The 11,620-nt window shown below is 49.1% G+C and overlaps 1 protein-coding gene across 5 annotated transcripts in view; it reads left to right on the forward strand.

The window, feature by feature from the left end:
* Nucleotides 1–11,236, forward strand: part of TNRC6C (trinucleotide repeat containing adaptor 6C) — a 100,293-nt gene extending 89,057 nt beyond the window's left edge. For 3 of the 5 annotated variants that reach the window (XM_027625524.2, XM_027625525.2, XM_027625526.2), the window contains 5 exons: nucleotides 999–1,115; nucleotides 3,148–3,342; nucleotides 4,159–4,229; nucleotides 5,012–5,151; nucleotides 8,243–11,236. In XM_027625524.2, coding sequence (XP_027481325.1) covers nucleotides 999–1,115; nucleotides 3,148–3,342; nucleotides 4,159–4,229; nucleotides 5,012–5,151; nucleotides 8,243–8,603 — 884 coding nt within the window. In that variant the 3' untranslated portion in view covers nucleotides 8,604–11,236. The remainder of the gene's footprint in view (nucleotides 1–998; nucleotides 1,116–3,147; nucleotides 3,343–4,158; nucleotides 4,230–5,011; nucleotides 5,152–8,242) is intronic. The other 2 variants (XM_027625523.1, XM_027625527.2) reach the window with 2 other exon arrangements.
* The last annotated feature ends 384 nt before the right edge of the window (nucleotides 11,237–11,620 follow it).

Consider the following 11,620-nt stretch of genomic DNA (forward strand, 5'->3'; position numbering starts at 1 on the left):
CCCTCATTCTTAGGAGGTCAATCACAGTAGGCCAGTTGTAGACAGCTGTGCAGGTTGCACACTGCACAAGTCTGAGAGGTGCCCCATTGCCTGATAGTCTCTGTGAAGGATACCCCTGAGGTTGTCCGGTGCACCAGCCCAGGTGGGGCCCTGCATCTGGCTTCCATTGTCTTGTGAGATTCTGTTTATGGAAGTAACTATGACAAGCAGACTGTCGTATTTACTTTACATGTCATGTTCCCGCCCCACCAGCTTCCACACACCAGTGGAGTGACTTTCCGAATCGGAGGAGCTCTGATTCTGTCTGGCTCTAACCTGAACTGCCAGCACTGCTTCACCCTTCTCGTTCCCCGGCTTCCTGCTCTCCTCAGAGAAGCCTGGGGGAGGGTGACCCAGAGCCGCCAGGCAGCAGGGAGCCGTACAGGGGCGGCCACCCCCCCGCCCCCGCCTCCCTCCCAGGTGCATGAGCAGGTGTTTTCACAGGAGGGGACTGCAGTTGGGGGTACAGTCCTCCAGGCCCCACACGGGGCTCTGCCTCATGCCCGTGTCACGAGGGAGAGGCTCGGACAAGAGCTAGTGGACACCTGAGACATTTTGAGTCAGAACGAAGTGCTGGTCTTTCTGCGGTAAAATGTACAACAAAAAGCTTGGTTTTTAACTTTGTGGATATTGTTTGAGGTGTGAAAGGATGGAGAGTGCCCTGTGCTGTGAGTTTTAGCCTCCGTGGGAGGGAGGCCATGCGATCGGTTCACACTCCGGCTGGCGTTCTCGGCATTCTGCCACTGATCCTCTTCCCTCGAGCGTGGAGGCCCTGCCTCCGAGAGGCTGCCGCTGCCTCCTGGGCCCTGGGATCCGGGCGGCTGCCCACCCTGGGCGTGGCCCTGGCCATGGCACGCCTGTGTGGGCAGCCCCTCCCCGCCACCGGCCAGCCCGGCCCCTCCAGCGGAGCCTTGCCCTCGGCGGGTGGCACCGTCCCAGCGCCATGTCTGCCTCCGCAGGGTCCTCCCCCCCGACATCCCAGAGTGCCGCGCTGCCTTCCTCGAGTGCCTGGCCGCTCAGTGCCTCCGGCTACGCTCGCTCCTTCAGCAGCATCGCGCCCGCGCCCAGCATTGCAGGTATGCACTGGCTTCTCCTGACGTCCACCCGCTCACCCCGCAGCCGGGAGGGGGGGGGGTGGGGGGCCGCGTGGTGTGACGGAGAGGGGGCCCGGGGACCTCGCCCCCCTGCCAAGTGCAGCGGGAATGGGAACATGGCCTCTGTGGGGCTGTCGCGAAGGGCGCGTGGCTGTAGGACGGGGCGTGCCTGCTGCCCACACGGACCTGCTCCCCTCCCCTCCCCTCCCCTCCCCTCCCCTGTGGCTACGGCATGAGGGGGTGTGAGGGGGACACAGGCCTTCAGACCATGCAGGCGGCCCCTGCTGGGAAGTCGATGGAGGAGACAAGAATAGGTCCCAGAAAATGTGGCCGTTTCCCGCCTGGGTTATTTCCCTGTTACCCTAGACTGTTAGAAGTTTTTGAAGTTAGACGTTTCGCTTAGGCTTAGAGGAGAATTGAGAATTGTGTGTCATAAAAACTTCAGGGGAATCTGAACCTGAAAATTTTAAGACTTTAAGGATATAAAGAGATGCAGGCCCAGACACTAACAAGACGTGTCAGGTTTGTAAGTAGACAGAAATCTTAAAGAAGGAATGTTTATTGTTTAAAGACTTCTTCAAGTGTTTTTCTGTATTCCTTCAAACCTCGTCATCCAGACCTTTTAAACTGGTGTAAAGATGCCCTAGGAATTCCTTTAATACCAGTATCTAGGGAAGAAAGTCGTTCTGATATATTTTAGCACCCTTTTTTTTCCCCACTCCGTAGTCAATTTATTATTTTATTTTAACCCCAGTGTTGTTACCATGCAGTTTCAGGTATAAATACAGTGATTCAATATATAGTTTAGCATCTTATTGAAAACAGAGAGAGATTCTGGATTATTTCACTTCTTCTAATTTTTATTCTTCCTGACGTTTACAGAGGAGATGTATGTAGACCTTTACTACCTCCATAGTCATTTAGCTAAAGAGAAGGGGCAGAATCAAATCATTTTCCCTGTATCTCCGGCAGTTTTTATAGCATTTTTGCTTTTCCGATCAATGACACCTTTGCTAAGATTAGCGTTCGTTTGTTTGTTTGAAGTCCTGGTGGCTAGGGGGTGGAGGGGGGAGCTCTGCACAGGGTCTGGTTGCTGTGTGCTACCCAGGGACACTGCGACAGCCACCACTCTGCCTCTAGCACTTCCTGTCCTGGTCGTGGTGGACGGGTGAGGCAGGCCTGGCAGACGTCCAGGTGTGTGCACCTCCCAACCAAGCCCTGGGCGCACGAGAAGCTGAGGTTCGGAGTTGTTAGCAGTTTGGTTTTCTCCTCCCAGCGAGCCTTCAAACACTCCCCACAATGGAGGAACTGAGACGCTGAACAGTCAGCCCCCGGCAGCTGGGCCACACACGTCCATCTCTGTCATGCAGCCTGGCGGGCCCATCTCAAAGCTGCAGGTTGTCAGGGGGCGCTGCCTTGAAAAGGGACTGATAGCTAAAGAAATAGTGGAAAGGATGTACACACGTTAGGCTTTTGACCTCGATTAATGTGTTCCATTATAAGCTTGTCCCAACAGAATATCTGGATAGTTTTAACCTCAAACTACGGAAATGCTGTTTTCTCGGTGGCAGACTTGGATCTGGCACAGTCAGCGAATTCAGCATCAGAAGTCCCGGTCAGGGAACGCCTGGGTGGCTCAGTCGGTTAAGCGGCTGCCTTCGGCCCAGGTCATGATCCCAGGGTCCTGGGATTGAGTCCCACATCGGGCTCCTTGCTCAGCCGGGAACCTGCTTCTCCCTCTCTCTCCCTCTGCTTGTGCTCTCTCTGTCAAATAAATAAAATCTTTAAAAAAAAGAAGTCCCGGTCAGGCCTCCACTGGGCACTGGGCACAGGCAGGTGGTCTCTGGGCCAGAATTTGAGAGAGCACTTACCCTCGTGTAGGGGTGCTTTACTTGGTGTTTCTTTCTTATCCCACAGTCTGCTGGTGCCGGAGAGCACTTTGAACACTTCCCCAAACACTGCAATGACTTTTCTTCTCTGTCTCAAGAATGCCTGTGCTCTCCCTGCCTTCTAGGTAAACTGTCAGACATTAAATCGACGTGGTCCTCTGGCCCTGCCTCCCACACGCAAGCCTCTCTGTCTCATGAACTGTGGAAGGTGCCCAGAAACACTACTGCACCCACAAGACCACCTCCAGGGTTAACCAATCCCAAGCCTTCCTCCACCTGGGGAGCCAGCCCCCTCGGCTGGACCAGCTCTTACTCCTCGGGTACGCATCCGCCCTCTTGGTGTACAAGTGGGGCAGGTTGGGGAGTGCAGGGGCTCGGGGCCTGCTCTGCTTGCCCTTTAGGGAATAAATGTGCCTGTCATCTTGTCTTCTAGCTCTTCTGTAAGAACTGCTCCCCCCACCCCTAGAACCCAGGAGAGCCTAGGAGGGGTCAAGGGGCCCTGGACTCTGGGCAGTGTGTGGGCCCAGTGCTCCGGCTGCCATGGTTTCCGGCCTCTGCCCTGAGGCAGGTGGTCTCGGCCCTCACGGCACCCTTCGAGGGGCCACGCTGGGCCCTTCAAGAAGGCGCTTTCAGCCTTTGATATTTGCTTCCCCACAACATTTCACTGGAGTAAAGGGCTTTCTGGGCCAGAACCCAAACCAAGCTCCCCATGTGAATCGGCGCCTGCATCCTGGCGCCGCAGCTCTGCCGGCCACCACCAGGGCCCCCGCCGAGCTGCGGCCGAGGAAGACATGCGCCGGAAGTTTAAGAAGCTGAGACTGGAAGCAGCTACAAATCGTTTGAAAACTGCTCTGGGCCCGTCATGGCAGCCCTGTGGGTCTGCTGTGTTAGCACATAGCATCTTAGAGCATCGATTCTCAGGGGCGTGGGGGCAGAGGAGATGGGAGCTTCTGCCGTCCTCCGCCCAGGGGGGGTCTGCAGGAATTGTGGGGCTGCGTTCAGCAAACCAAAAAGAGAACGTGGGTTTTCAAAGGTTGAGAAAGCTTAGAGCATGCAGTGGCACTCTGTGCTGCCGCGTGTGTGGGCAGGAAGCCGCCGGGGGCCGTGCTGATGGGGCTTTCCCCCGGCTCGTGCAGGTTCCGCGTGGAGCACTGACACCTCAGGACGGACAAGCAGCTGGCTCGTTCTCCGCAACCTCACGCCCCAGGTACAGGCGCCTGCCGTGGGGGTCACCGAGCGGGCCGGCGCTGTCCTTGACCGAGAGTGGTTCCCGCCACCCCCAGTGCATGCCGGCCTCTGCTGGGGGCCTCGCTCAGGGGCCCAGATAGCGGGGGCAGCCACAGGCAGACATGCCCACATTCCTGGGGAATTGTTCACTTTTTACTCTCTTGAGGCTTTTAAACAGAGTTGCTTGCCTTTAAATTATACCCACTCAAGAGTAATTTGTCCTGTGCTCCCCTTTCCCAGGGTCAGGGGCTATAGGGCTGCCAGGAACCATGGGCCCCAGCTGGGTGGGCAGGAGGCCACAACCAAAATGGGGTCTTTTCTTTCTCCTGATTGACGGAATTCACGAAATATAAGTGAAACAGCCAGGATTAAAAAGTACATGGTAGGGGCGCCTGGGTGGCTCAGTGGTTGAGCGTCTGCCTTCGGCTCAGGTCATGATCCCAGGGTCCTGGGATTGAGCCCCTGCATCGGGCTCCCTGCTCCGTGGGAAGCCTGCTTCTCCCTCTCCCACTCCCCCTGCTTGTGTTCCCTCTCTCACCGTGTCTCTCTCTATCAAATAAATCTTTAAAAATAAAAAAAAGTACATGGTAAATGACAAGGCATAAAAGGTTAAAATCATAAAGTCATAGATGCTAAGCCCTTTTTTAAAGACAGACCTTTTCCCAGTGGTCAGTACACCCGGGTCATAGACATTTTCTTTGAAGAATGTTGTGGAAGAAGTCCCAGGAAGTTCGTTACCACCCCCTTTGCTTCCTCAATCAGATCGACGGCTCTACCCTGCGGACGCTGTGTTTGCAGCATGGGCCTCTCATCACATTCCACCTGAACCTGACTCAAGGCAACGCCGTGGTCCGCTACAGCTCCAAGGAGGAAGCCGCCAAGGCCCAGAAGTCCCTGCACATGTACGTCTCCTGGCCGCCGATCGGCTGCCCCCCTGGCTATAGCCCTGGCAGCGCTGGGTTCGGGGTGCTGTGGGAGCACCAAGGTGTCGGCCGGGTCGGTTCCTTCCAGGGCTCCTGTCCTTGGCCTGCAGGCACTGTCCTCTCCCTGTGTCCTCACATGGTCGCCTCTCAAGTCTGAGTGTGCGTGTGTCCTAACTTCCCCTTCTCAGAAGGACACAGGTCAAAGTGGATTAGGGTTCATTAATGACCTCATTTTATTTTCATGACCTCCTTAAAGACCCGTCTCCAAAAACGGGCACAGCCGGGGTGCTGGGGGGCTGGAGCTTCCATGTGGGGATTTGGAGGGCCACGATTCAAGCCAAAGCAGGTGTCTCGTGACACGTCTGTTTCTTCTGCTGTGAAGTTGTCATGGCCATGCCCCCCACTAGGGACAGGCCCCCTCAGAGCATGCACGTAAAGCACAGCCGGAGGGAAGATGCCCTCCCCACCAGGTGGCCCCCGGCACATGACCCGTCTTCCAGCCACCTCCCCACACTGGCTGCAGGACACTCTTGCTAAGATGGGTCTGTGGATGTACTCAGCGACGGCACTGGACCAGTGGGATTGCTGGATCCCACGGTGGTTCTATTTTTAATTCTCTGAGGAACCTCCAGAGTGGCTGAACTAACTCCCATTCCCACCAGCAGTGAGCAAGGGTTCTCTTCTCTACATCCACCCAACACTTGTTATATTTTGTCTTTTTGATTCTAGCCATTCTAACGGGTGAGGTGAGATCTCATTGGGTTTTGATTTGTATTTCCCTGATGATGAGTGATGTTGAGCATCTTCCATATACCTGTTGGCCATCTGTATGTCTTCTTTGGAAAAATGTCTGTTTAGTTCCTCTCCTCATCTTTTAATCAGGTTGTTTGGGCCTTTTTTGTTGTTGTTATTGAGTTACATGACTCTCTATATATTCTGAATATTAACCCCTTATGAAATAAATGCTCTGTGAATATTTTTCTCCATTCCATAGGTTGGTTGTCTTTCATTGTATTGATAGTTTCCTTTGCTGTGCAGAAGATTTTTAGTTTGATGTAGTTCTACTTACTGATTTTTTTTCTTTTATTGCTTGTGCTTTTTTATTTTAAGTTTTCTTTATTTAAGTAATCTCTACACACAACGCAGGGATTCCAGCTCACAACCCTGAGATCAAGAGTTGCACGCTCTTCTAACTGAGCCAGACAGGCGGCCATGTGCTTTTGGTGTCCCATCAAAAAATCATTGCCAAGACCAATGTCAAGTAACTTTTTCCCTGTTTTCTTTCAGGAGTTTTATGGTTCCAGATCTTATGTTTATGTCTTTAATCCATTTCAAGTTAACTTTTGTGAGTGGTGGGAGACAGGCATCCACATGTTACTGTTCTGCACATGTTTCTCCAGCTTTTCCAGCACATTTGTTAAAGAGACTGTCCTTTCCCCATTGAGTGCTCTTGGTGCCCTTGTCAAATATAAATCAGTTGTTTACATGGGAATCTATTTCTGGGCTCTCTATTCTGTTCCACTGGTCTGTGTCAGGGGTTTTTCGCCAGAACTGTACTGTTTTGAATACTATGGCTTTGTATTATAGTTTGAAATCAGCAAGTGTGATGCCTCCAGCTTTGTTCTTTAACAGAATTGCTAGGGCTATTTGGAGTCTTTTGTGGTTCCATATAAATTTCTGTGAAGAATGCCATTGGAATTTTTATAGAGATTACGTGGAACCTATAGATGGCTTTGAGTTGTCTGGATAGCCTTGCATTTGTATCTTCTTTGGTTTCTTTCATTAAAGTCGTTTAGTTTTCATTGCACAAAGTTTTCACTTGCTTGGTCAGATCTATCCCTAAGTATTTTCTTGTTTTTTAATGCTGTCATGAATGAGATGTTTTTCTTTTTTTCTTCTTCAAATATTTCATTGTTAGTACATAGAAATGCAGCTGTTTTTCATTATGTGCGTTGTATATCCTGCAACTTTACTGAACTCATTGATCACTTCCAGCAATGTTTTTGGTTAAGTCTTTAGGATTTTATCTATATAAGATCACACCATTTGCAAATAGTGATCATTTTACTTCTTCTTTCCCATTTGGATGCCTTTCATTTCTTTGTCTTGCCTGATCGCTCTGGCTAAGACTTCTGGTGCTGTGTGGAATAAAGATGGCAAGAGCAGGCATCCTTGTCTTGTTCCTGACCTTAGAGAAAACGCTTTCAACCTCTCCCTGTCGAGTATGATGTTAGCTGTGTGTGTGTCATATATAGACGGCCTCTCTGTCACGGAGACATGTTCCTTCTGTCCCATCTGTGGAGGGTCTTTATCATGAAAGGCCGTTGTGTTTTGTCACGTGCTCTTTCTGCATCTACTGAGACAAGAGGACTTGGATCTTTCACTCCCATCAGTGTGATGTGTCACACTTTGTGATTTGCATATGTTGTTCAACATTCTTGCATCTCAGGAATAAATCCCACTTAATCGTGAATGTACAGTCCTTTTCATGTGTTCAGTTTGCTTAATATTTTGTTGACACTGTTTACGTCTGTGTTCATCAGGGATATTGGTCTATAGTTGTCTTGTGTCCTGATCTGGCTTTGGTATCAGGATAACATGGGCCTCATAAAATGAGTTCAGGAGTGTTTCCTCCCCTTCAGTGTTTTGAAGAGTTTGAGAAGGATTGGTGTTAATTCTCTTTTAAATGTTTGGTAGAATTCACCAGTGAAACCATGTGGTCCTGGGCTTTTCTGTGCTGGTAGGTTTTTGGTCACTGATTCAGTCTCCTTACTCGTTACTGGTCTGTTTAGATTATCTGTTTTTTCATGATTCAGTCTTGGTAGGTCATCTGTTTCTAGGGATTTGTCCATTTCTTCTAGGTTGTCCAATTTGCAGGTATAGAATCATTCCTAGAAGTTTCTCAGGACGCTCTGTATTTCTGTGGTATAGGGTGTCATGTCTCCTCTTTCAGTTCTGATCTTATTTATTTGAGTCTTCTGTTTTCTTCTTAGTCTAGCTGAAGCTCTGTGAAATTTTTTATCTTTCAAAAAAACCAGCTCTTAATTTTGTTGCCGTCCTGCTCTTTTAGGTGTGTTCTGGGAAACACTACCATCTTGGCTGAGTTTGCGGGCGAAGAAGAGGTGAACCGTTTCTTAGCCCAAGGCCAAGCGCTACCGCCCACCTCTGGCTGGCAGTCCAGCACCGGGACTGGCCAGACGCGGCTGGGCGCCTCGGGCAGCTCCCACGGCCTGGTGCGGAGCGACACTGGCCACTGGAGTGCCCCGTGTCTGGCCGGCAAAGGGAGCAGTGACCTGCTGTGGGGCGGGGTCCCCCAGTACTCGAGCAGCCTGTGGGGCCCACCTAGCAGTGACGATGGCAGGGTGATCGGAAGCCCCACCCCACTGAACACGCTGCTTCCCGGCGACCTTCTCAGTGGGGAATCCATCTAGGACCGAGAGGACCCCATGGGCGCCACAATCATCAGCACTAGGAAGAAAAGGCTGACCCTTTCCAGTCCGGGCGGCGCTGAGGACCCCGCTTGACCTGAGCAGCCCGGCAGCCCTTTGAGTACCTCTGTCCAGTACTGAAGACGAACCCTGGCCGCAGTCCTTGTGAACTGTTCACGAGACAGTGCGGGCTGCGCTTGGTCAGTGTCACATGCTAATGACAGGATGTTCCTCATAGCTTTTTATTTTGTGTTGTCTTATGTTTGTATGGTGTGTTGTTTTGATTTTTTAAGTATAAAAGCTGCTTAGAATAGTTCTATCATGAAGGGCACTTTTCAGATTGTGGGCTGGAAAGGGTTATTTTATCAAGGGGGGAGGGAGGGAGGGAGACGAGAAAGCCTATTTAAAACGAGCCTGTGATGATTATGCACATTACCAGAGGCGGACCCCGTAATCAGGGGGAGCTGGTGTCCATCACTGGGCGCAGAGTGCGGGCTCCACGCGGCGGGCCTGGTGGCCGGGACCGACGAGCTGTGCAGAGGCAGCGACCTGCGGCCTGCTCTCTGCTCCCACGGGTCCGCCTATGCACATTACCCTTGTTTCATTACTTTTTCATGCCATTTTTTTTATCCCAAAAAATATTTTTTAAAAGTTAAAAAAAAAAAAAGACATATCAAACATGCAAATACTTGAATCCAGCAGGCCAATAAGGAAATGTGAACACTTGCCGCGTCGAATTCTACACTTCCAGGCTGACATCAGTGCGCAGAAACAGGCTCTAGGAAACATTTCTGAGTTCACAGCCTATGTGTGTGTGTGTGTGTGTGTGTGTGTGTGTGTGTGTGTGTGTGTGTGTGTGTGGAAACAGAAGTGTGTGTGTACGCGTGTGCGTACTTTCTGTGTTTGTGTGTTCCGTGTGTGAGGGATTTAACTGTGGGTTTTCCCTTTTATTCAGTATATGCTTTTTTTTGGCGCATTGGTCAAATGTTTGTTACTATTATTAGCTTCTAACTTTGCACTGAGTGTCCCTGCCCTTCCTTTTGCTAATCCTATACATGAAAGAGAATTCATGGGACAGGGCCGGTGACAATTCATGTGTAAATGTTTACTCAAGGACTCTGTTATTGCGTTTAAAAATTACAGTGTATATCTCTGGAGAAATAATATGTATACCTACCTTTAGCAGCTTTTTATTGTGGACTAATGCAAGAAAATATTACCAGAGTATTGCACCGTGTTTCCATGTGGAATAGAAAGTGAGAGAGAAGACAACTGTTGCAGAACTGTGGCCATAGATCCTCGCGGAGAGCGGACGGCTCCGCAGGAGGAACAGAGACAAGCACTTGGACGTGGGTGGTGACCGCTTTTGGAGGGGCCCGTGCTCAGGGCTCCCACCTGTTTACAGACCTTTTTTTCTCCTTCAGACTTTAAAATAAAAAAAAATTTTAAAAAGGAATTAAAAAAAAAAAAAAAAAGAGACTTCCGTGGTAAAGAAACCTATTTTCAGAATGCAGATACGCTACTTCAGAGCTCTGGGATTGAACAGTGTCGTCGCTTCCCTCCGGCCATCGTTGTGGGCTGTCGATTATCCCCCTTCGTCGAGGTGACGAGACGTCGTGGTCACTGTCTTGCACATGCGGATGCGCTCTCAGGAAAGCCAGGGTTCCCGAGGGGCAGCTCCACACCATTTCATGTATTTTGTAACCCAACTCCTAGCACTGAAGATGTTATTAAAAAACAAACAAAAAAAATAAAGAAAAAAAAGAAAAAAGGAAAAAAAACACAAAGAAGAAAAATACCTAATCTCTAATGTGTAGCAGTTACATATTTACCAAATAACGGACTCAAAAGAAATAGATGTTTGAAGAGTGCTTTATATATTAAAAATTGCTTTATGTTTTAAAAATGATCAATGTTTTGATTGTTTTGCAAGAAAGACAGACAATGGAGTAACATACCCTCAAGTATGTTTAAAAATATATGAACATTGTGCTCCCTGCCTGCTTGATCAGGAAACTTGTGCATTACATTTTTTTTAATTAGCTTTTTAATGGTTTTATCAAAACAAAACAAAAAAAAGAACAAAAAACAAAACAAAACAAAAAAAGAAGGTCCTGCAAAATTGCAGTTCAACAAAAGCTGGTTTTATAGAGGATCATGAACTATGCACAAACTGGGTTCAAGACTTGTTTTCTCAAGTTGAGTCGTGTATTTAGCTAAACAAACCTTCCTCAGAGTAATAGCATCTCATTGCCATTACATGCGTTCTATATATTTGATGTATATATGCTCACGTATGTATATCAAATATATGTGCGTGCGTGCGTGTGTGCGTGTGTGTGCACCAGACAGCTTCCCATGCTGCCGCTTAGCATCGAGTTGTAGAAAAACTGATATTTTAAAATTGGGGATGGAAGTAAAGACTCTGTTTTTGTTTTTTGTTGATTTTTTTTTTTGACCTTTTCTTTTGAATTAAAGATGTCTGTAACTCTGAGATTAAAAAACAAGTTTGTGGCTTTTAATGTTTTTTCCTCATAGAATGTGATCGTTGAAGAACATGCACCGAAAGTTGCTTTCAAAAGTACAACGCTTTGTTGAATCTTAATAAATTGCAATTTTTTTCTTGGCTGTTCAAATAAATGTGTTTTTTATTTTTCACAGAGATATCATCGATTTTCACTTTGTATGTGCTGGGGGAGAGAGCTGTCCTTCTGTTTGTAACGAATTCCCTAACTCTTCAAGATACCCCTAGAGTTTGCGTTAGGTGATGAGACGAACTCTGAATGTCTGTTGTTTGGCTTATAATTTTATCTTGTGGTTTGTGACTTTGCAGCTCACTCTGAAACCTTACTGCCAGTCGCGGAGAGGCGCAGTAGAGCGTGAGCCCGCTGCCACCGCCTCGCAGCCGAGATGGAGCCAGGGCCCGCGGGCCAAGTGCCCCCACTGAGGACCGTGGCTCCGTCACCCGGGACCCAGTTTGGGCCTCAGAAATACTGGGACCAAAGAGAGTAATGAAGGCC

This window comes from Zalophus californianus, chromosome 16 (assembly GCF_009762305.2).
Source record: "Zalophus californianus isolate mZalCal1 chromosome 16, mZalCal1.pri.v2, whole genome shotgun sequence".
NCBI lineage: Eukaryota > Metazoa > Chordata > Mammalia > Carnivora > Otariidae > Zalophus > Zalophus californianus.